At 34.7% G+C, this 25,922-nt stretch overlaps 3 protein-coding genes and 1 pseudogene across 3 annotated transcripts; 2 read left to right on the plus strand and 2 right to left on the minus strand.

Annotated features, from left to right (window-relative positions):
• Positions 1-9,602: 9,602 nt before the first annotated feature.
• On the minus strand, positions 9,603-10,016 carry LOC132285783 (receptor-like protein kinase ANXUR2). Its single transcript, XM_059788003.1, has one exon. It carries the CDS (start codon positions 10,014-10,016, stop codon positions 9,603-9,605), a length of 414 nt encoding a protein of 137 aa, XP_059643986.1.
• LOC132281199 (receptor-like protein kinase FERONIA) lies at positions 9,685-13,193 on the minus strand (annotated as a pseudogene).
• Positions 13,194-17,592: 4,399 nt separating this feature from the next.
• Positions 17,593-18,597, plus strand: LOC132281200 (uncharacterized). The gene is made up of 3 exons (XM_059782925.1): positions 17,593-17,698; positions 17,888-18,041; positions 18,165-18,597. The coding sequence occupies exons 1-3, from the start codon at positions 17,593-17,595 to the stop codon at positions 18,595-18,597; spliced, it is 693 nt and encodes a 230-aa protein (XP_059638908.1).
• Positions 18,598-20,135: 1,538 nt separating this feature from the next.
• Positions 20,136-25,001, plus strand: LOC132283997 (probable aldo-keto reductase 2). Its single transcript, XM_059786060.1, has 6 exons — positions 20,136-20,357; positions 20,728-20,767; positions 20,842-21,042; positions 22,684-22,856; positions 22,944-23,046; positions 24,424-25,001. Exons 1-6 carry the CDS (start codon positions 20,191-20,193, stop codon positions 24,757-24,759), a joined length of 1,020 nt encoding a protein of 339 aa, XP_059642043.1. The 5' UTR covers positions 20,136-20,190; the 3' UTR covers positions 24,760-25,001.
• Positions 25,002-25,922: the final 921 nt, after the last annotated feature.

Consider the following 25,922-nt stretch of genomic DNA (forward strand, 5'->3'; position numbering starts at 1 on the left):
TATTTGCAGTCGGTCTGTTGGCTTTGATCTTTTGATGTATCCAGAACTTTATTTTCTTTATATATGCTTTTGTTATGGATGTTATGTGTTATATTCTCAAATCTGTCTGTTTGACTCCATCAGGTGCATCACAGTGACTTCAGTGAGAGAGTGTTACCCGATTTTCAGGACCACCCTTATACCTCTCTCACTGTTTAATTTCATTTACACTTGCATGTCCACTGTGCACTGATTATCCCTTTTTGTTATCTGATGAGTTTATCCGAGTGCCAAATTTTAAGACCACAATTAATCCTAAGTTTGGGGGGGCTATGCTACCCAATTTGAATACTTCAGTCCTGATCATTCTTTGCCTTAATTGCACCGGTATACTCTTTCCTTTTATCCTCTTTGCACATTGAGGACATTGTGCCGTTTAAGTTTGGAGGTAATGGTGTACTTTACAGTATTAGCTTTAAAGTTCAAATTTTGAGCATGACTTGTGTATTTGAGAAATTTTCTATGACTGGTCCATATCTAGCTTTGATTTTGATCTTTTGAGAACTATATTACTTAAAATTTAAAAATTGTTTGACTTGAGAGTCTAATACTCCTTGTATGCCTTATGGATGCCATTTAGGAGTAAATTTTTCGAAAGATTGATATCTTGATTGCACTTGTGGTCCACATCATCTTGATTTTGTGATTGTTTTGAGATTCACTTTAGAATTCTACACTAGCACCGGTGCACACTAGCATTCATTTGTGGGGTACATGCTTTGTTGATTATTGAATTAGTTATTTCCCAATTGAGCTAGTAGTGCATTGAAAACTTTTATTCTTGATAAAGGTGGATAACAACCCCTTTTCACTAAGTAGCCAGGATTCTAGCCTTATCAAGCACTAAACTTCTCGCGCCGAAAGGTAGAGGGCCCAAACTCTAGGTTAATAATTGAATATAAAAAATAAAAATAAAAATAAAAAAGAAAAAGAAAAAGTTTCAAAAGTAATAAAAAAAAGTGAGGACTTCTCCTAAAAGGTGAGAAGTGGGAAATGATTAGATGGAGGTTGTTTTGATTTGTAACCTAGTTGATTTGAGCTTGTAAGTTCGTAGGGGTATTTGAACGCCTAATGCCCTAAATCCGTCTGGTTTGGGAGTTATTGACCTAACGCTCGACCTCATGAATCACTAGAAAGCTTAAGAGATCAACACATTGCAGTATGCTTCCATCTTTGATCCTAAAAAATAAAAAATAAAAAAAAAATCGAGGAAAAGAATAAGCGCACCTAGTATAATAAAGCTTTAATAAAAGGTCCACTTTTTGTCTTGATGATCGGTACTAGATTTGTGTGTTAGTTTGAGGGTAAGGATGTGATTAATTCTTTAGTTGGCTAAGATAGCAACATATTTGATGCCGGTCCACTCAAAAAGATTCTAGAGTTGTTTTGATTTGCATGATCATTTTCTTGATGTGTGGAGGACCATATTTACTTGCTTGATGTTGAGATTTTGGGAAATTGCTTGGAAAGGGTTGAAAAATTGCATATTTGAGGTAATTTTCTCCCAATGCTTATTTGCAATATTGGTGCCTCTTTTGAAAGAATGAGCTTAATGTTTGTGGGTATCATTTCTGCAAACCCTCACGAGACTTCACTCGTCCACTAGGGGTAACCTAGGGGTTTAAAAAGCTTGTTGCATATGCTAAGTGCAATCGTATTCCCTACGAAAGTGGCGTTATCCATTTATTATTTTCTAATTCATAGTTGTTTAGTTATTCATTTCATTCCTTTATTTTCTAGTTCAATGATAGGAAATAGCAATATTTAAATTTGGGGGTGTGATGAGCGCTGAAAAGTGTGTATTTAACCCCTTAAGCTTAGGCATTCTAGTACCTTTATCTATCTTACTTTACTGTTTTAGATTGATTTCGTATTATTTCCATTTTCAGGCACTTATCCTAAAAATAAGCTAACTCAGCCAAATAAGAGTAGAAATGAAGCAATTCTGGGATGAATCAAAGAAAGGAGCCAAATGGAAGCAAAAGGAAGAAAAAAGTGGAAATCAACATCTTCGATCGATCTCAGATCAAAGTTCGATCAATCCAACATGATCGATGATGACATTTTCAGAGATCTCAAAAGTTCGATTGATCCAACATCATTCTTCGATCGATCGAACTGCTTTATCCTTATCCAATTGATTAATCTTATCTAGTTGTACCACCCTACCAACCACTTTTGTCCTTTTCCCAAAAATATCTTCAAAATATCTCAGATTTGTCTTTATCCAAAAAGCGCCGCCATTGAAGATCGATCCAGCCTAAGTTCGATAAATCTCAGCCATGTTCGATCGATCCAAGTCCAAGGTTCGATCGATCGAACTTCCTCAAGTGCGAAAAAGTTAAATTTCCAGCGCATTGAAAGTTGTCCTTTATCTAATCATTGGGGAATATTTTGTACACGATCCCAGCTCATTTTGGGTGTTATTTGACCTACCTATATAAGGATAAGGATTATTTTTTACACCATATTACCTAAGAGCACCTCATATCATATCATCTCTTGGAGAGCAAGCTTAGAGGAGGAGGAGGCTAGAGACACCATTGGAGACTCTTCATCAACTAAGGAGCAAATCTCTACCATGGAGTTAGCCTTTGAAGGTTGGAGAAGCACCACCATGAGTGACTAGACATCCTCTTGGGGCTAGAGTTAGCCTCAAACATGTTTTCTACATCTTGATTTTGTATATTATTGAGGGATTAGTGTTATAATACATGTTTTGGCACTTTTCTATATATAGATCTTGTTTATTCAATGATTTATGTGGTTTAATGCTTCCAATTGATCATTTCATTCTATCCATATGTCTATGTATACTAGAATAGATGCTCATGTGTTTGTCTTTATTTCTTGTGTGTATTAATGCTATAGATATAGAGATTGTCAAAACATATTGCTTAAAGGAATGCTCTTGTAATTTTCTAAATGGTTCATGCTCATTTCTTGATGAATTATGCCTCTTCCTTAGCTTAATTAGTTTAATTTCATGTCATTAGCTTAATTGTAGTGTAGTGGTAGCATAGTTGTTAGATGGGAGGGCAATCAATGCTTGTTGTTTGATGTTCCATACTTTTGAATGCAAGTAGCATATGTCTCTAACCTTGTGGTGTATTTGGCTTGTGAGCTTAATGAAAGGATTAATGACTTGCTAGATATATTGTGCTTTTCACATGCTATTTAGACAATATATACTTAATTGCTAGATATATTGTGTTTTTCACATGTTGATTAGACAATGTATGCTTAATTGGTCACCCTTGCTAATTGAATCAACCAAACAAACACACATATCAATATTGCAACACACATTTCCCTCATTAGTCACTTGTTAAGGGTGTAGAAAAGCATTGTTTGGTGGTGACCTCTAAACCCCAAAAACTCTCTCTCTCTTATTTACTCCTTATTGCATTTAATTATTTAGTTTAATTTGCTCTCTAGTTTAATCAACCAACCAACCATTTGTTTGATCACTCGACCTACTAACCCTAATAGTGATTCCACAACCAAATTTGACTCCAATCCTTTGGGACGATCCCTACTCACCCTAACTATATTTTTAGTGAAGATAGTAGTGGCTTCTATAAATGTAAAACTTGGCCCTCGCCTTAATGCACACTCTCTAAACTTATGGTGTAGCGACACAATAGGGGGTGTGATGTGTACTGAAAAGTGCTCATTTAAACCCCTTAAGCTTGAGCATTCTAGGACCTTTATCTATCTTACTTTCCCGTTTTAGACTAATTTCATGTTATTGCCCTTTTCAGGCACTATCCCCAAAATTACCTAATTCAACCAAATTAGAGCATAAAAGAAGCAATCTCAAGCTGAATGGAAGAATGGAGCAAAGTGGAAACAAAGTGGTGGAAATCAACAATCTTCGATTGATCAGGGATATTTTCGATCGATCTCACATTGATCGATCTCACCTCACCAAGATGGATCAGACCCCTTGTCCTTATCCAAAAGGATTCACCATCTTCGATCGATCTAACTTTCTTCAGATCGATCGAACTTCCTTGATCTTATCCTCACCTACCACTTTTTTCTTTATCCTAAAATATCTCCGAGATTTGTCTTTATTCTAAAAGGCGCCGCCAAGGATGGATCGATCTCGCTAACATTCGATAGATCTCACCAAAGTTCGATCGATTGACCCTCTCATGGGCGAATTAAAATAGAGTCCAGCTCATTAAAAGTTAGTTCATGGTGCAATCATTGGAGGAGCCTTAGTGCACGAGTCCAGACCATTGGGTGTGACACTTGAGCTACCTATATAACGATTGTGAGCCACTTTTAAAAAAGAACATATATCATACTTTAGAGAATCAATCTTGAAGAGGGAGGAGAGGCTAAAGACACACACCATTGGGGAGTTCTTCCACTCATCTAGGTTTCCATCAAGAAAAAGATCATCTCCACCATGGAGATAACCCTTGAGGGTTGGAGGACTACATCAATGAGTGGCTAAACATCTTCTTGGGGCTAGAGTTAGCCCTAAGCATGCCTTTTAGACCTTGATGTTGTATATTTTGAGGGGATTTGTGTTGTAATCTTGTCTTGACACTTGATTTATATATAAATCTTATTTCTACAATGATTTGTGTTGCTTAATACTTCCAATTGATCATTTCATTCTATTCATATGCCTATGTATGCTAGAATAGATGTTCATGTGTTTATCTCTTGGTTTTGTGATGTCGATACATGTCTATGTGTATTGAAGTTATAAATCTAAAGATTGTCAAGACATAGTGCTTAATTAGAATACTCTTGTGGTTTGTTTGATGGTTTATGCTCATTTCTTGATGAATTATGCCTCTCCCTTAGCTTAATTAGTTTAATTTTCATGTCCTTAGATTAATTGTAGTGTAAATGCATTACTTTCCTAGATGAGAAGACAATACATGCTTGTTATTTGATGTTCTATACTTATGAATGCAAGTAGTATATTTCTCTAACCATTTAATGTGTTTGGATTGTGAACTTAAAGGAAGGATTAATGACTTGATTTGATATATTGTGCTATTCATTAGGTTGTTTAGACAATGTATATTTAATTGGTCATCTATGCTTGTTGATTCAATCAAAAACACACGCTTCAGTTGCAACACATGCTTCCCCCCATCTATTATATATTAAGTGTCTAGAAATGTGATGTTTAGTGGTGACCTCTAAGTCCTAAGATCTCTCTATCTTGTTATCTCTATATTTCATTTGCTATGACTTTTGCATTGAACTTGCTTAATTTAGTGTGTAGCTTAATCAACCAACCATCTCACATTTTGATCACTCGACTTACTAATCCAACCTTGTTTTCATATTAACATAGCTTCCATTTTCCTTGGGACGATCTCTCTTCACCCTAACTACGTTAGTAGTATTGGTGGTAGTGGCTCTTATAAATTTAAACTTGGCCACTTAACATGTTTTAGCTTATTGGTTCTCACGGCGACACCAATAGGTAATTTTGAATAGAGTTTTATAGAAATTATTTTATTTTCTTTAAATATATCCTTGTCTAATTAGATTTCATTTTATTAAGAAACTCATAATAAAAGCTAATTTATGGAAGAGTTTTAAAAAATATATTTTTTATTTTATATATCAATTAATAAATATTTTTATATTTATAATTCTTGTCTAATTAGATTTTCTTTTATTAAAAAAATCATAATAATAAATAGATAAATAGGTAATTTGAATTTTATTAGGTAGATTTTAGAGTTTTATAGAGTTTTTTTTTTTTTTTAATGAAAACTCTTTCATATCAATTAATAAATATTTTTCTATATTTATAATTCTTGTTTAATTAGATTTCCTTTTATTAAAAAAACTCATAATAAATAGATAAATTGGTAATTTGTGTTAGAGTTTTAAAGAAACTCTTTAAATATATATTTGTCTAGTGTGATAGAATTTTATTGAAAATAAAATAGGTAATTTGTGATATAGTTTTATAAAAATTATTTTATTTTCTTTAAATATATCCATATCTAATTAGATTTTGTTTCATTAAAAAACTCATAATAAAAGCTAATTTGTGGTAGAGTTTTCAAAAAATTATTTTATTTTATATATTAATTAATAAATATTTTTGTATTTATAATTGTTGTCTAATTAGATTTTCTTTTAATAAAAAATTGATAATAATAAATAGATAAATAGGTTAATTTGAATTTTATTAGGTAGATATTAGAGTTTTTTAGAGGTTTTTTTTTTATTTTTTATAAAAACTTTTTGCATATGAATTAATAAATATTGTTTTATATAAATAAATATAAATACTAAAAAAGTCTTTTTATATCAATTAATAAATATTTTTTTATATAAATAAATAAATACTGAAACTCTTTGGCAGAGGTTCTGTATTTTACTCTGCAATTCTAGATTTCTAGAATTCTCAATTTCTTTACCCCTCCTTCTTCCTCCATGCCTCTATTTATAGGCTTCTTAGATTAATAGGATGATGACATATGTCCTCTTCTAATAATGACATAATCATAACTGTGCCGGGCCGGTTATATTGTGATAATTATACATAAAAAATATCTATTCATTTTTTATCAATTAATAAATATATTTTTTTTTTTGATTGATTTTATTAGGTAACTTTTAGAGTTTTATAGAAACTATTTTTATAAAATCTATTTTTATATCAATTAATAAATATTTTTTATATAAATAAATAAATACTGAAATACTGAAACTCTTTGCACATTAAATAATAGTATAGATATAGATATATATGCTATATTATATTATTAAAAGTAATCCCACATACATTAATTGCATCCCCACCTGGCCCAATAGTGTGATTAAAATATGTTTTGAACCTTGAATTGGGCGAAACTGACCAAAAGCTTCAAGTTTTTGCAGGTGTTTAGGAAATTGAGTTCATAGGAAGAATTGCTTCAAAGAACCAGAACAGTGTTACATTTTTTCAGTAGTGGTTTTGTTTCGAAATTTAATAAGTCTTACTTTTCACTAATCGTTTCCAATCTGCATTGTTGATTTTGACATGAGCCAAAAATGTCTAAACATTTTCTATGCTTCAAAATCAGAAATATTGTAGCGTGCAAATGACATATACAGGATTACCAGGTAAGACACAGAACACTGGCACATGTGCTTCTCTGGAAGAAATTAACATCAAGGTTCTTCATGTACTAGTAGTGAACAGGTGCAATCTATATCATGTTTTACAAGAGCATAAGTTATTCACCTGGACCATAGAGCTCTATGTCTTGCAAAGATGATGATGAATGATAAATATTGGAGTCGGATATTGTCACTTAGATTAGAGTAACTCATGTGAACTATAATTGGTTGCTTCTATTAGTCCCTGCATAGAAGACGAGTGAAAATTAATAAATAGATTAAAGAAAATTTAAGGGCCTTATTGGTTTGTCACAATAAAATAGTTTATCGAAAACAGAAAACTGTATAATAATTACAGTTTAAACCAATATTGTAGAATTAACGGTCTTTGAACTTTAGTATTAGTGTGATGACAAGTCAAATAAAAGTAAAATATTTACAAATTGCTAATAAGAACTAGGAAAGAGTGGATGATGAACAAGTTTCGATAATCCAAGTTTTGCATATACGAAACATGATATAAAGAAAGAGAGTATAGCTATTACCAGCCTCAAAAACTTTTTCCTCCTTTCTTGAAATTGGGAGGCTCAACCATTTTGATCATCTCATTCTCCAATGCAGCAGCTGTTGAAAATAAACTTGATTTTAGTATTTAGTATTTTCAAGTATTTTTGTATCCATGATGCATGTGTTAATTTAGCATGTTAGTGGGTAGTAAATTGTCTTAGTGGGAGTTACGGTTATGTAAAATAAAGAGTCATGAGAGTTAAGCCTAACAAATACTATGTTAGTGGGAGTTATACATATTGAAAATTATGTTAGTGGGAGATAGGAGAGTTATGGACATTTAAATGTAATGGTTACACATACATATGTAAGGCCTATATATTCATGTACTCTAGTCAAATAATATATCAAGTGAAATAAGAAATATTTTCCTCCATTTCTATTCTCTTCCAAATAGTATAGTGTTGTATGTGTAACTAGGCCACTATTTCCAACAAAGTGGTATCAGAGCAAGATTTTATGTTCAAAGGCAGATTTCATGTTCAGAACCTAGACGATCCTGAAGGCCAGACGAAGTTGATCCTAGAAGGTTCAACATTTAAGAAAAACATGTTTCTCCTTAATGATGATGAAGGGGAGAAAATGTATTTTCTTAGTGAAAAGATGATGTTCTCTAATTACAAGAGAATGAGAATCATCATGACTTCATACCTCAAAGCATGCGATTTGTGGGATGTTGTTGGAGAAGAGCCAAAGAATGGCATGTCCAACAAGCTTCATGAAAAGAAAGAAGATAAGGCATTGGTAGTGTTGCAAAAGGCAATACATCAAGAAATTTGGGAGTATTTTGGAGAGTCCAAAACTCCAAGTTGTATTTGGAAGATGCTCGAGACCATCGTTTCCAATCATAGAGGTGAATCACTACCCATGGAGTATTGGGTACAATGCTTTGAGAATGATGAGTTTACGAAAGATGATTATGAAAGTCTTGAAGACAAAGTTGTGGAGAATGAAGAGGTGTATCGTGCAAAAGAAGTTGAAGATTTTGGAGATTCAAAAGTTGAAGGAGAATTTGAAATGGTGAATAAGGAAGAGGTAAGAAAAGGTGTTAAAGAAGAGATTGAAAAAGTGAAGGAGGATGAAGTGAAAATAGAAGATTTAGAAGAAGGAAGTGCTAAAGAAGAGGCAAAAGTTCAAGTTGGTGAATTAACATCTTCAGGTATGGTTACAAATTCCACCTTGAAAGAAGTTATATTTGACTTATTTGATGAAATTATTATTTCTTCATATTCATCAAATAATGCTTATTTTGTGGAGAATGATGAACTTCTCTTAAAGAAAGTTGTTTCAAAGAAGTATGAGATTGAAGCCCAGGATGATAAGAAATTCTCATATTATTTTTTAAAAAATAGTTTGGAGAATTTTGTAATTGATACAGGTTGGGTGAATATGGAATTATTTTTTGACTCTAAAGAAGAAGTATATGTGAAGTTGAAGATCCATAAAAAATTTAAGAAGAAAAAAGATCGATGGTGTGCTTGTATAAAGAGGATGATATATGATTATGTGAAGACATCAAACAAGCATTTGAAGAAGTTTCACAAGCCCTACACATCAATGGAAATGGCCAAGAAGATTGAAGCTATTGAAGGGGGTGGAATTGAAGATCAACTATCGAACTTTTGATCAAGCCCCCAAGATTAATAAGAAGGTTTTTCAAGTTACAAAATCAAGTTTAAAGGGGGGTGTTGAAAATAAACTTGATTTTAGTATTTAGTATTTTCAAGTATTTTTGTATCCATGATGCATGTGTTAATTTAGCATGTTAGTGGGCAGTAAATTGTCTTAGTAGGAGTTAAGGTTATGTAAAATAAAGAGTCATGAGAGTTAAGCCTAACAAATACTATGTTAGTGGGAGTTATACATATTGAAGATTATGTTAGTGAGAGATAGGAGAGTTATGGACATTTAAATGTAATGGTTACACATACATATGTGAGGCCTATATATTCATGTACTCTAGTCAAATAATATATAAAGTGAAATAAGAAATATTTTCCTCCATTTCTATTCTCTTCCAAATAGTATAGTGTTGTATGTGTAACTAGGCCACTATTTCCAACAACAGCATCAGCCGTTTCCTGCAGTTGCAGAGCAAGCTCGAGGTTTCGCACAACATCATTCATTGGAGGTCGTTCAGTTCCGCTCTTGAGGACGCATTTCTTAGCAATTTCCACAAACACGTTCAAACAAAGAGGCGAAATCTTCCCCATCAGATATGGATCAATGATATCTTCAACTGACTCTGCTTCTATGCACTCAACGGCCCACGTGCTTAGAAGTCTCCGCTCGTCCCCGTAGTCTTCCTCCATAGACACAGCTTTCCTCGCGCACAACACTTCAAGCAACACCACCCCCAAAGAGTATAACATCCGATTTTTCTGTAAACCGAGAAGTATGAAAATACTCTGGATCGAGATAGCCATTTGTACCCACAAATACTGTGTAGATGAACTGTTGGTCCTTGTGAACCAACAATGAATAATCGAAATCTGACATCTTAGCAACGTAGCTATGATCCAAGAGAATGTTGTGCTGATTTACGTCACCACGGATAATTTTCCTCTGCTCCACACCTGTATGAAGGTAGTTCAGTGCTTGAGGGACACCAATGCAGATTTGGAGCCTCTGCTTCCATGAGAGACGTTGATTATTAGTGGTCGTACTGTGGAGACGATAGAATAGGGTCCCATTGGTCATGTATTCATGTACCAGGATCATCTCATGTCCATCATAGCAGTACCCAACCAAGGATACGACGTTGGTGCATCGAAGTTGGGACTGCACCTCCAGCTCCGTGCAAAACCAGTTATAAGAATAACTTCTCTCCAACCGTTTGATAGCAACCTTGGTCTCTTTTTCCATATAACCCACGTAAACCTTACTATGATAACTTTCTCCGATTAGGAGGCTACTATTAAAATTGTTTGTGGAAGCTCGAATCTCTGCGAGTGAAAAGCGACGACAATGTACGTGCGGAAGTGGATAAGCTTCTATCTTTGAAGATCCATGGAATAGAAAACGCGACCCCAACCAAGAGTAATCTTTCTTTTTACCAAATTCCATACTTTTTGTTGTTCCAAGTGTAATACTCTCCAACACCCTGCTTTCATCTATTACCTCCATAGGAGGTATACTGGAATGGCGAGACACATAAGAAGAAGAATCCTCTGATGTAATAGAGCTCGATTCAACACCCTCCTCTGATGTAATAGAGCTCGATTCAACATGCTGGTTGGAAGCCCCTCCATCATTGATAACCTCTTGCTCTGTATAAGAGTCAACCCTCCCCTGCAACTCCAATGTAAGTAAATCGAGTCTTGCCACTATTTCAGCCATTGTAGGCCGTTCATTTGGTTGATCATGCAGGCATTTGTTGGCAATTTTCACAAACCTTGTTAAACTATGAGGTGAGATTTGCTCCTTCACAATGGGATCAACGAGTTGATCAATTGTTCCTTTTCTGATGCATTTTTGGGCCCATAGGGCAAGACTATGCTGCTGCTCCTCAAGTGTTAAATCCACAGCCTGCCTCCCACACAATACTTCAAACAATACCACACCAAACGCATAAACGCCTGATTTTTTAGATAATCTTTGAGTCATGAAATACTCTGGATCCAAATACCCGAATGTACCTTTAACATTGGTGCTATGTGCGTGCGTGATACGTTTCCAATATCCATTTTCGACAATCCAAAATCAGAAACTTTAGCAACCCAATTTTCATCTAACAAAATGTTTGAACTCTTCACATCACGATGTATGATTCCATGGTGGGCACCTCTACTCTTATGCAAGAAGTCCAACCCACGTGCAGCACCAATACAGATATTGAGTCGTTGTTCCCAAGAAAGAGGTGAGTTACCACTACCATTTCTACTAGCTTTGTGGAGATGGTCAGCAAGGGTCCCATGAGCCATATACTCATAGACCAGGATCATCTCTCGACAATCATCACAGTAGCCAATCAAAGAGACAAGATGATTGTGCCGAAGGTTGGAAAGGGTGTTGATCTCAGCCCAAAACTCGTGAGCCCCTTGTTTGGATTGCGAATTCAACCGTTTTATAGCAACAGACCTGATCCTGTCGACGACCCCTTTGTACACGTTACCAAATCCACCTTTACCGATGATTAGTGCATTATCAAAGTTGTTGGTGGCCAACTGGATCTCAACGAGTGAGAAATGTCTGTGCAACTCCTCCTCATTCAATGATAAGATGTTTATTTTGCCAAAGTTTGATTCCAAACGATTTAAATAGTAAACAGTGAAATTCAATAGCGTGAGTACAAGAATTATACTTGTTGCAAGTATATTTATACTGCCAAAAGCTAAAACTATTTTTCGGAGTCTTAGAGTCCTTGATATTGGAGCATGTGCTTTGAAAACAGGACTGACACAGGACTGACACCAGCGAGATTATTGTCAGGATTGCTCAACTTAAATACCTCTACACCTTTTAAGATTGCATCAATGTTTTCAGTATTCGACTCATACTGGATCAGCAAAGCTATGATTAGATCACGCTTGCCCTCCATCCGGTCTCCTTCCATCATGGCCACATAGTCCTTGTATACCGCAGCTCCATTTCCACCACTCCATTTGATCACATTTGCATCAGTCTCAACAATCTTATCATTTATCAAGAGATCAAACTGTTTTTGGTTGCTAGTGATCATGGGTTCAAGCTCACAAAAATGGAGCCTAACCAGATATCTGTACCCCAAATCGACTGGTAATTTCCATGTCTGTGTATGTGATCATATTGCTGGTACTGACTCGTAAAAGACTTGATTGTACCAAGTAATTCTTGTCCTCATACCACGTACGGAACATGCCCAAATCTTCTACTGACAAAACGGATCTCCCTCCAACATTTAAGCGGTGAACCATCTCTAATGCAGTGCTATTATCAATATTGTATCGAAAAAACTTGTTGCCAACAACATGAGGGCCCAAATCACCATCGGGCGTGTAATAAAGAAAGGCGGGCATGGAGATGATTTCAATTCCATTAATAAAAGCATAAACATCATCAGTTGCACTCCTTTTAGACGGAGAGAATATTATGCTGAATACTCGTTTTTTTTCAATGTTCACACAAAATTCTTTTGCAAAATATCTTACACCCAAAGCCTGAGCAGTAAGAGATGCACTGAAATTGCTAAGGAGGGTGTACTGACCTGCTTTAACAGTGACAAGGGCCTTTGATTTTTCGAAACCGGAGTATGAAGCTGGGAAAAAGTGCAGGCGAATGAATTTTTGACCAGGCCCGAGCTGAAATATGTATGTCAATTGAGCGCGAGAGATCCGAGCAGTCATGTAGGGAACAGGATCCGCAAAGAGTGATTGGTGGACAGTTGCTGATGAGCTTACTGATTTACCTTTCGTTTCTTCTGTTGAAGTAAATTTTAAACCCATATCTCCAATCCATTCCCGGCCATCAAAAGCAGACGAGTAACCAGAGGAGCCACAATTAATGACCATGTCGTCAACCGGGTAATATTGGACAGGCGATTCACCATTTATGTTTATAAGTAAGAGTTGATGGACGATGTACATTGTGGTGATGATTTTTTTAAACTGATAAAGATACATTATTTCACTGAATCAGTGAGATTATAGGGAGAGAAGAGCAGCTGAAGTAGGGAAGTGACTCAAAGTTGAGTGGAAAATCTGCAGTTTTTCAATGGAAGTAGAGCCTGAACTCCAAACGCGTTACCGTATGAGCACCTAGGCTCCACACGGAGGAGAAATTATTAGTAGTCATTATTGGACTTCACTTTCAACTTTTTGACAACTGTGAAAGCAGTTTGCAGGTGGCTTATCTGATTGGTGTAGAAAATAATTAACATTTGATTTTTTTTTTTTTTTTTAATATTGTTTTATTTGTGTGGTTAATTGGGCTTCTAGTTCATATTTTAATGTTGACAGTTGCTATTCATGCTCCAAAATAATAGTCCCCTCTACTTTTTGCTAAATATGATTTCACGTTTTTACTTTTAAAAATTTTATAATAAATTTACTTTACCAAATAAGTTTTAAAATAGTATTAAATATAACCTAAAATGAAAACATTACTCCTGCTTCGTATCAAAGTAAAAACATAAATCAACTATACTTGCCAAAGGACCCTAACTTCCTAGAAGTGCTAGTTGCTAAATGTATATCACTGTGTTTGTTGATTGTCATTGGGCAACTCTAGCTTGGTATAATTAGAAAATAATAACAATAACTCCAATTACATTAGGCAACAATCAAATATTTTGATTAAAACTCTTTTATTATTATTTTTAAATACATTTGTAAATAAAAACTCTTTTTAAAAATTAAATATATAAATATTTGATAGAATTTAAAAGGAACTATCCTCTAAAAACTCTTTTAAAAACATAAGTCAATATAAGATAAAAATTCAAAATATGATAGATATATAAAATTGGATGAAAACTGTTTATACTTTTAATATATATATAGTATATATTATTATATTAGGTAAGTAATCGCACACACACACTCATTGCAACGCCTCGGTCCTTGGTGGGCCTCTAATGACTCAATAGTATGATTAAAATGGAGCCTAAACAAATATCCATATTCCAAATCCATTGAAAATTTTCGTGTGATTCGTTTTTTGGTTCGAACCTATTGATCAAGTTATTCAATAAACTTTTTAACAAAAAAAAAAGTTATTCAATAAACTTTATATGGGCCAGCGTACCTGGGTATGTTTGTGTATGTGATTATATTATTGGTACAAATTCGTAAAAGACTCAAACATACGAAACATGTACAAATCTTCTAACTACAAAATAGATCTCCCTCTAATATTATATTGAAAAAACTTTTTGCCAACGACTTGAGGGCCTAAATCACGTTGGAGCGTTTATGTAATACCCCATGTTTTAAAATAAGCTTTAATCTTGATTAAATGTATAATTAGTAAATTTTAGAGACTTTTTTATTTTATTTGTGGAGTTTAATTTTATTAAAGGGATATTAGAGCTCTTTGTGAAATTATTCAAGTGTGATGGGAACTTTGGGAATTTATGAATAATGATTCTAGGTGGTTGCAAGGTCTTAAAGACACCTTCCACACATGCACCACTTATCTGATGACTCGCCTATTTACTTTTATATACATCTTAAGCCAAACACAACCTAGCACTGTAACATTGCAGTTGTTCCACATGGTTAAAGAGATTGAGAGAAAGTTTCGGCCTTGAAAAAATAAAAAAATAAAATAAATAAAATAAAATTAAGGGGGGGGGGGGAACCATGGGAGCTTCACCATCACCACTACCATCATTTCAACTATTTTATATTGTTGCCTAAAGGTAGGGATTTCTTTAATACTTGAAGCCATGAGCGGTTTTCATCTTGATTTTTCTTATTCTCCTAAATTTTTATAAATTCCTGAATCTTTATATTCTATATTTGAATCTATTGCGTTATTTATTTTTATCTCTGAAAATCTGTTTCGCATGTGTTAAAATTATGATCTTTATTTGGTCTTACTACCTCTGTTTCCATGAATTAAGATATGAGTCATGGCACATGTTAGATTTTGTTAAATTGATTATGTATCAGTTTCTCATGCTTTGCATTTTGAGTTGGCTTAATCATATTTGGATTGAACTTTATTATTGCTAAACTATGGGACTAGGAGGGTGATGTCCCGGGCGAAAGGGGTGAGCAATTGGGTATGAGCTACCCATAGGTGAAAGACTTTAAACCCGTAGCAGTAGACCCTAGACAGGTATTCAGAGTTGAATCCCAACTAGTCAAAGTGGGAGTGATAATTTGGGATCACTCTAGTTGTAGTGAAGGTGTTTGATAAATGTCCAATGGAAAAGTTCTGCTCTTTTGTCAATTCAATGCATCTCTTAATTTTTTGGAATCCACAAATTCAAGGGTTTTGGTAATTTTTAGTTCAAACGTTTTCGTGAATGGCTTTGTTATGAAATTTGTAAATTATTTACTAAGTAAAAACATAGCATGTGCCAAAAATCTCATGGAGGCTTGTGTTAGGTTTTTCCTACTGGGACATTTGTCTCACCCTATTATTTTTTTAGGTACCATGATCAATTGGAGGAATTGGAGTTGCTGAAAATGATTATTGGTGACCATCTTGTTCATGTAGATAATATCTTTGGTAAAATGCTTGATTCAATTGTAATTTGAGAAATGATGTTCACACGTGATTATGATAGTATTTAATGGAAACTATGGAAATTTAGAGACATGTTGTTAATTTTCCCAGCGAGTTTGATTGGTTGGTTTGATAAATATGAAGGACAAGGGACTGTTTTGGGTAGGAATTTTCTTCTTTTAATTTTGATTGAACTAAATAATTTCTCCAATGAGCTGTATTGATCTAAATGCTTTAAAAATTTTACCACAGCTTCCTTTATGCATCTAGTACTTCTCCATAAAATTTCATAATATTTAGATTAGTAGATATTTTTCTAAAAATTCGAGAGTACCTGCTGTCCAGATTTTACATCTGCTGGAAATCAGATTTTTCAATAATATATTTCACCAACTTCGTGACACCGGATCTTTCTCAAAACTTCCAGATTTATTCTTTTGTAAGTCTACTGCCAAAATAAATTTACTTTTCCCAATTTGAAGGTCAAACGAATTTTCTAAAATTTCTGAAGTATCCGCTACCCAGATTTTCTTTGAACTAAGTGCTGCTGATTTTCTTCTCAAATCTGATTTAATTGAAAAATCTTTAGCCTCCGTGAGTTGCTCAGCTGTGTTTCACTTTGAATTTAGTTTTTCAAATCATTTTTGTTTGCTCCGTTTCGTTTTAAAATGAATTTTCTAAGAATTTTTAACTAATCACAGCGCAGATTTTGTTTTGAAATTGTTTGTGATGTGTTTAAGTGGATAATTATCGGAATAATGCAACGGAAGTGTGTTTGAGGTTATTTAAGTAAATTTGAGACTATTACTGGACTATGGATTTTATATTGAGTGATTTTTGGATTATTTATTCGGACGGTTTCCGAATCATGTTTTGTTTGTGCCCCTAATTTCGACTCGTTACAGTTTAATAAAGAAAGGCAGGCATGGAAATGATTTCAATTCCATTAATAAAAGTATTAACATTTTGTTTTTTTTGGTCATTTCAAAGGCACAAAGGCTAAGCCAACGGCAGTATAGAAGCACAAAAGTAAGCTAGAAAAGGCATACAAATTATAAAGCAAAATAATAAAATGAAGAAAAGGCTCCAGATCTGTGATGAAAATAGAACCTAAAACTCTGCAACGGAACTACCATCGGAGAAACGCAGCAAAAGGAGTGACACAAAGGTCAGACCATCAAGGCAATAGCTCCAAGGCTACAGCCACAAGGCGCTCCGACACCCAAAATCCCACAGAAGATCAAATTAAGGAAAAAGAACAAATTTAGGCGGGAGAAAACCAAAACCGACCTAAATCAAAGATCCAGCTAGAGAAAACAACAGATCCACTTATGTGAGCTGAAAATGAACCCAACTGAAGCAGATCTAGCCAAACAAAAATAATAAAAAAAAATGGCTTAAAAAACACCCACAAAGCGCACTTATTGAAACACGTTGAGTTTATTGCAACCGTGGGAGGGAGTATCATCTCCCCACTTCTATGGAAGGAAGCAGGGAGCCACAAAGGGAAAAAGACGAAGGCTAGGTAAAGTATTAACATATCAGCTGCACTATTTTTAGAGTGAGAGAATGTAACGCTAAATACTTTATTTTTTTTCAATGTCCACAAATTTATTTATTTATTTTTTTTAATTTATTTATTTTTTTTTTTTGTAAAAAACCTTACATCTAAAGCCTCAGCAGTCAGCAATAAGGCCATTTGCACCAGCCTTTCCAAATTTTAGCTCTCTAAAAATGCCATTTCAACTTTTCCAAGAGCTACATCAGCAATTCCAAGAGCTATGTCAGCAGCTTATGCTCTCCAGAAACATGCAACTTCTTTCCTTTGCTTACATGACAGGTGTGTACATGTCTTTTTTTTTTAACTTTTCCTATATGGCTATATTTCTAACTGCTATATTTCTAATGGCTGTATTTTTCATCTTATATAATGAATACTCATTTACTCATTTGAAAATCATCAATACATTCATCTCTCTCCATTATAGCAAACTATCATTATCCATCTTTTTCAATTTTGCAATTCCAGTGGCTTCGTCATTACAAGATTTTCCTTTGGCAGACTCTAATTCTTCATCTTCCTCGTCATCCTCTTCGAAAGATGACTCTATTGCCACACTGATTCAACAGGATCAAGACGAATGCTATGAGATTATTAATTCAGTGAGGCCAGAGATAGTTAAGTAAGTATTTCAAGTCTGTAATAAGAAGCGGTACATTCATCGTGACCTGAGAGGGAAGCCATTATCAGCTAATGAAAGACTACTTCGACGAGAATTGCATTATCCACCGGAATATTTTCACAGGCGATTCAAGATGCGACGAGAACTTTTTCTTTATATCCTTAATGATGTCAAAGCTTATGGTTGTTTGGGGTTGTTTTTTATACAAAAGATGATAACTGTTGTTCGTATACTCGCATATGGTTGTGCAACTGATCACTATGATGAGTATATTAAAATCGGCGAGAGCACTGCCATTAAATGCTTAAAGGCATTTTGTAATGCTATTGTTGCTGTGTATGTAGAGGAGTATATGTGCCCACCCAACGAAGCCGACATAACACGGCTGCTTGAAGAAGGGGAGCAGAGAAGGTTTCTAGGTATGCTTGGTTCTATTGACTGTATGCACTGGGAGTGGAAGAATTGCCCAGTGGAGTGGCACGGCACACATAGGGGATGCTATGGTAATAATACTCTCATATTGGAAGCAATTGCCTCACAAGATTTGTGGATCTGACATGCATTCTTTGGAATGTTGGGTTCACACAATGATATAAATGTGTTGAATCATTCCCCCAGTATTCAACAGTATCGTCAATGGCCAATTACCTAAGGTTAATTATGTAGTGAATGGACATCACTATAGAATGGGTATTACCTGTCTAATGGTATATGCAGACCATCTCGCATCCAACCACTACAAAAGAAAAATTATTTGCTCAGCGATGAAAGGCATGCAAGACAGATGTGGAATAAGCTTTTGGGGTATTGGAGACCAAGTGAGCAATAACGCAAGGACTAGTGCGTTACTGAGAGAAAGATGACTTGCGCCTCATAATGAAAACGTGCATCATCCTTCACAATATGATCATTGAAGATGAGCATCATGCAAATGTTGGAAGATGGACTCCACCACCGAAGGATGTAATCCCGATTCCCACTTTAAGTCGATGTCCATCCATTTTAGCGGCACACATATTCTCTCGCCAAATTCAGATTCGCATTAGAGAGACAAATACGCGGTTGAGGAATGATTTGATAGAAAATTCATGGAACCGCTATGGTGATGAAGATCTTTAATTTATGTTGCATTTTGTTTGCTTTTAAGATATTATGACATTTCGTGTATTAGAATTTTTATTATGTAATGGTTTTTTAAGATTAAAAATAATGAATTGAAATAACAATATAAGGATTACAAAATCTTATGGGAATAAGTAAATGAATTTTTAATTTTAATTATTTTTTTTAAAAAAAGTTTTAAAAAATTAAAAATTTTACATTTTTTTATAAAAAATTATAATCGTTAAAACACTATTTGTGTCAGCCAAACAGTGGCTTAACGGCCAAATGCATTTTTTATGGCAGAAATTTAAAATTTAAACAAAAAAATTAAAAAAAAAAAATTAGGGAAAAAAAAAAAAAAAAAGGTTTTTTAATTTATTTTTGGCTCAAATAAATTTTTTTTTGGACAAACAGTGCCTAGACAATTATTTTTTATTTAATGAATTTTATTTTATTTTATTTTTAAAAAAATTGAGTTCAAAGTAACCTATTTTTGAGTTTTTCCAAAACAAGAAAACATCCTGCCAAACAGTGCCTTAAGGCATTGGTCCTGTTTGTTAAAAAATAAAAAATGCTAAGGTAAAACGGCGCCACTTTATAAAAAAATAAAATAAAACAAAAAAAATATATAACAATGGGTTCGATCTCGCGATATTTTGCGAACCCGCTCGTAAGCCAAAGTGAGCCCCATTCAATTAAACTAACCTGCTGCACGGAGTTTGGGCTCCCAAATCGCTAAACAAGGCTTTGGCTAGCCCGCTGCGGGATGGCCTAACAGATGCACTGAACTCGCTAAGGAGGGTGCGCGGGCCTGCTTTTGACGTACGTAGGTGCTTACGTTGGCAACACTAGATTTCTTCCCTTCTGTGACCTTTCCACGTGTATAGTGCAACGTAGGTGCTTACGTTGGCAGATTTCCACGTGTTTGCCTATATCAGAATCTTTTCCTAAACTCTATCTCTCTATAAATACAGTGGAACTCAACAGTAAACACTTGTCTTCTGCCACTCTATCTGTAATCTACCTTTAGAGAGAGAGCACAGAAATGGCACTACTGAGGAGGATGAAATTGGGTTCGCAAGGTCTGGAAGTATCGGCACAGGGTCTGGGTTGTATGGGTATGTCCGCCTTCTACGGGCCGCCCAAACCCGAACCCGACATGATTGCCCTAATTCACCACGCCATCAACAATGGCGTCACCTTCCTCGACACCTCCGATCAGGGACGGACCCAGCAGGGGACTAGGGGGGGCAGATGCCCCCCTGAATTTTTAATATTTTTATTTTATACCCTAATGTTTTTAAAATTTATGAAAATGCCCCCCCTAAAATTACAATTCGCCCCCACTGAATTCTTTTTTTTTTTAGCATTTTATACTTCAAATTTTGATAATTTATGAAAATGCCCCACTATAATTATAATTTGCCCCACTGATTTTTTTTTTTTCATTTTATACTTAAATTTTTTTAAAATTTATGAAAAAAACCCTACTAAAATTACAAAAATAAACCCATCATATAATTTTGTACCCACAAATTAAAAATTCGCCCCCCCTCACCAAATTTTCTGGGTCCGTCACTGCCTCCGATGCCTATGGCGACAACGAAATTCTTCTCGGCAAGGTAGGTAGTGGAATTTCACTTCTAGGGTTTCATTCTGATTGGTTAATTTGATGGTTGATCGGATTTCATTACAGGCTCTGAAGGGAGGGATGAGGGAGAAAGTGCAATTGGCTTCGAAATTTGCGGTCGTCCATGTCGATGGGAAGATGGAAATACGCGGCGATCCGGCGCATGTCCGTGCCGCCTGCGAGACGAGCTTGAAGCGGCTCGATACTGATTGTATCGATCTCTACTACGTGCATCGCATCGATACTCGGGTGCCAATCGAAGTCACGGTATGTCTAGTATTATATATATATATATATGATGTAGGTGTGTGTGATCATGTTTCTTTGTTTGTTTAGATTGATAATTTATGTACATTTCCGATTTTAGGGGTTGATATAGGAACAAATGAACAATTGTTTGATTATTGTCATTTTAAGTATTTGTTTGGGTGGTATATATATACACACACATGTTTTGTTCCTTTTGATTGTGAATTCATATATATTTAAAATTCTAGAGGTTGATATGAGAACAATGGTTCGATTATTTTTGGTATTTGTTTTTTTGAAAGCTGATTAAAATAATGTTGTGGGGATAAATATATATCAATACATTTCATTTATGATATATATCTGTGTGATCATGTTTTTTATGTTTTAATTTTAAATTGAATTACTTTTCCAATTATTTGATTATTGTTAGTATTTGTTTGGATGAAAACGAGTAATTGATGTATTCTCTAATACTCTATTTATTTTTCCTCCTTGCGGGTTGGGTGTGGGAAAAAATAATGCAAAGAAAATTATGATGGGAAACAGGGAAAAAGAAAATAAAAGCAGAGAAGTGGTGAAAGTATTTTTGAGGGCATTTTTAGTTTCATCTCTCATTGAAACAATAGAGAAACTACGAGTAACATTGTTTTGTTTTTTTTTCCTTTTTTGTTTTTTGTTCTTTTGGCTTTTCCTTTTTCTTACTAAATGTAAGAAAAAGACAAAGCCTACAAAAATTAACAAACAATGCTTCTAATCTGAATTGAATATTCAAACAATTTAAAATTGAAACATTAACGCTACAATTACGTAAGGTTTTTACCTATATAGCAAATGTGAGTTCGCAAAAGAAAATAGCTTATCTTCCATATGGGAGGTTGAGGTTCAAGTTCCGGTTGGGGCAATGGCTGTTGCAGAGAATGGGTTTGGCACTCAAGTTGTTGCTTCTATTATGACAATAGACCTCTTTCCATTGAATTTGAATACCAAGCCCATACTTCCTAAAGGAGGTCAGGGGTTTGAGCCGAGACATGTGTGAGTATCCACTAAAAATAAATAAAATGACTGTTTGTAAACCTCGTTCCATAAAATTATAAATTGAGTTGTTCTGTTGCTTCTCTTCAAATCCCAAACGGAACAAGTTTTTTATTAGACAGAGTGATGAGTAAAATTTAGATCAAGTAGGTAATACAATAAACCACATGATGATTAACCTGTTCCTCCACCAGCTGAGAAATGTGGTATTCTTTGATCATGATGACATCATTGGCAATGTATAATTTCATCCACTTGCTGTCTCATATCAGAATTTGTGCATTCATCCACTTTCACTTCACTCAGAATTGATTCCATCAATGTAAAGCAGAATAACCGTTTATTGGTGATCATTCAATCATGCACACATAAATTCATACTCTTCAGGCTGTGAACTGCAAATCTGCTCCCTAAAGGAAGCAACAAGGTTGATTTGTTAGTTTTTTGCTTTCACTAGGGATTTTCTTTTCTAGAGTAGCGTGACTACTTTGTGCCTGCCTCTTTCCCATGTTATACATACACGTATTTGAATGTTTCACAATTGTTTCCTTATTTGTATCCCTTGTTGAGAAGAAACTTTTTCAAAGTATTTTCTTGATCTTGTTTGTGAACTACTTTTGTAAGATGGGAGAACTCAAGAAACTGGTTGAGGAGGGAAAGATTAAATACATAGGACTATCAGAGGCGAATGCTTCAACAATTAGAAGGGCACATGCTGTTCATCCAATTACAGCTGTACAGAATGAGTGGTCTTTGTGGGCAAGAGACTTGGAAACAGAAATTGTTCCTACTTGCAGGTGAGGCATATTTCATTCTAATTAAATCTGTTTGAGACTGATAAGTAACCCAAAGTTCTGATTTCATTTTTTCTTATCATCATTCAGAGAACTTGGCATTGGGATTGTTCCATATAGTCCTTTAGGACGTGGATTCTTTGCATCAGGTGCCAAGTTGATTGAGAACTTGACAGACAACGACAACCGAAAGGTTTGTGCATATAACACAGGTGGTTTGATTTTGAGAATAAATTGCATAGAACTGGAGTAATTGATTCTTTTAACTTTGTTGTTTCTTTACAGTCAGTGCACCTATTTTTTTGTCTTTCTGTACCTGTGGCAATTTAAGTAATCAACCTTATGAAGCTTGTCATGCTTTCCTCTCACCACTTGTTGACCTTCATATGGTTGTCAATATTCCTTACATGATTAACTAGATCATTCAATAAAAGTTTCGCGACGTTTCGAGGTGAAATTTGGTCTTGTTTATAGATTTGTGAAGTCAGCCACATTATACCTAGTCAGCCACGTTATACCTACTTAACACCTAGAACTTCTCTGTGAAACTTCCAATTCAAGATTATAAGAAATCCTCTTCCTCTAATCTTAGTTATGACAAGCTCCCTTTTTTATGATTGAAATTCATTTAGCCTATGTTCACGAGTAGGCCTAGAAATGTTAAGAGAGATCATACCTTTTTCTTTCATATATTCTCTCTTTTAGATGGTGAACACCCAAGTGTTTTATGTCACAACTTGGTGACTCATGGTGGAGGTCTTCACATGTATGTGTATTCTAAATTACGGCTGAAAGCCATTTTCCATTTGCCATATCCAATTTATTTAGGTAGTCCAATTTGCAAGTGTTCGATATTTGACACCTTAAGCAGCTTCTCAAAATTTCAGTATAATATGAATCACTAGGAACTAGTATACACTCCTCTCTCCTCTTCTTTCTTTTCTTTTCTTTTCTTTTTCAAAAAAAAAAGGAAAACATCACAAGGTTTTGATCACACTCACCGCTTCTGGTTTTGGCACCAAAGCAGATTCATTATTTGTTATGTATCAGCCTCATAAAAGGGATGGTATGTTTACCCTTTTGAGTTTTCTATAAACTCTGGCACGCCCGCAACCCAATTGACCGTGTAAGCCAATTTCCTAGCAAACACATGTAATTAATGCATTGTCTCTTTTAAAAATTACTACGTTACTTCTATTAAACGAAGAAAATTTGTCTAATGCGGTTCTTTTTGAGGATTTTTCCAGGCCACTCCATATATCATATAGTTCTTGATAGCACCAACTTACTTTTAATTTACAGGAGAGTCCAATTAACATCTTGTTTTCCTTTTGAATTATGTAATTCTGAGTGCAGAGACGCCATATTTGATAGCATACATGCTAACACTAATACCATAGTGATTCTAGCCAAAACCTTAGTAGCTCGGTGATGCAATTTAGGATGGTGTATGAAAGGGAAAGGAAGAATACTTGTGGTTCGAAAAGAAAATATTGAGCTTACTGGTCTTGTCTTGGTTTTTCAATGTTGATATTTTTGATGCTGAAATATGTTTTCTCAACTTTTGTAGAATTTCCCTAGGCTCCAAGCTAAAAATCTCGAGCATAACAATTATGTATTTGAGCGGGTTAATGAAATGGCAACGAAGAAGGGATGCTCTCCGTCACAGCTAGCATTGGCATGGGTCCATCACCAAGGGAATGACGTATGCCCCATTCCTGGTACCACTAAGATTGAAAACCTCAACAAGAATATTGCAGCTTTGTCTATAAAACTAACACCAAAAGAAATTACGGAACTTGAATCTTTTGCTTCTGCTGATGCTGTGAAGGGTGATAGACATGCTTCCATGGCGTCTACCTGGATATATTCAGACACTCCGCCTTTGTCTTCCTGGAAAGAATAAATTCATGCCTTTTAGCGGCAGACACTCCGCCTTTGTCTTCCTGGAAAGAATAAAATCATGCCTTTTAGCGGTGTACCTGTTTCACATGTTCACCATATCAAAATATTTACAGATATAATAAGCGACTTGAGTTATTCCTTGCGTCCCATGAACCATGGTTTTAAAATACACAAGCACATGTATACTGTGAGTCTGTGACATTTGAAATACAAAAACAGAGTATCAAGGTGTTCCAGGAGCAATGATATCTTCGGACCAATATTCTCTCTAGTGGTCCGGTTCGGGAAGCACTTTACATAAAAGAAATGATTTTCTGTCCATTTCACTTTGTTTTTGTTTTTTTAGGTTGCACGAAAGACTGGAATCGGAGAGGATTTTGTTCCGATGTCCTCTTGTTTTGTCACTTGTTGCCTACCACAAAGTTGGCTTGTGCACATACATTATATGTGCGCGCATAAATTCGTGATCCTGAAACTTCAATTCCCACGGAAAAGTCTTTCTTGTCACTGGGACAATTAAAAACCTAGCTGCTAAACCATGCGTACATATAATCTTTGATTCTAAAAGTCTAAAATTTGTCGTTTGGAAACTAGCTTTTATGCTGATTTTCATTATTTTTCCTTGTCAGAACAGCCTCACTTCAACTTTAAATCACATTTCACATATTCTACCTTCTGTCTAGTGTGTAGTGAATATAATAATCAAGTGATGCATTAAAACTATTTTCATGAATATACTTATTGTATATATATTTTTATAACGGATTTTATTCTACTCATAAAGTAATTAAGAAACCAAAATAAATTTCATTTTGGGCAAAGATATATTTTTTTTATTTTTCTTCTTCTTCTTCGGTGAAACCCTTCCAACCACATTTTCAATGTGCAAGACACTCCCAAACCAAACACAAATTTTAATCAAACTCAATATTTCAATACTAAAAAATTTAAAATTTTGGGAATCACTTGTATTTTCTTTCAGTTCTCATCTAGTCACATCAAGGAGTGACAAAAGTATTAAATTGCTACAATGGGTTGAAAAAAAAAAAAAAAAAAATGGTGTATCATCTTGCTCTGTCAAATAAAGTAAAAAGAAAAAGAAAGTGAATTTAATATACATTTTGGACTACTTAAATCTCCAAATAAAAAATGTAATAGCACTTG

This window comes from Cornus florida, unplaced genomic scaffold, assembly GCF_030987335.1.
Source record: "Cornus florida cultivar Cherokee Brave unplaced genomic scaffold, ASM3098733v1 CherokeeBrave_3.0.0_Hap2_Chr11, whole genome shotgun sequence".
NCBI lineage: Eukaryota > Viridiplantae > Streptophyta > Magnoliopsida > Cornales > Cornaceae > Cornus > Cornus florida.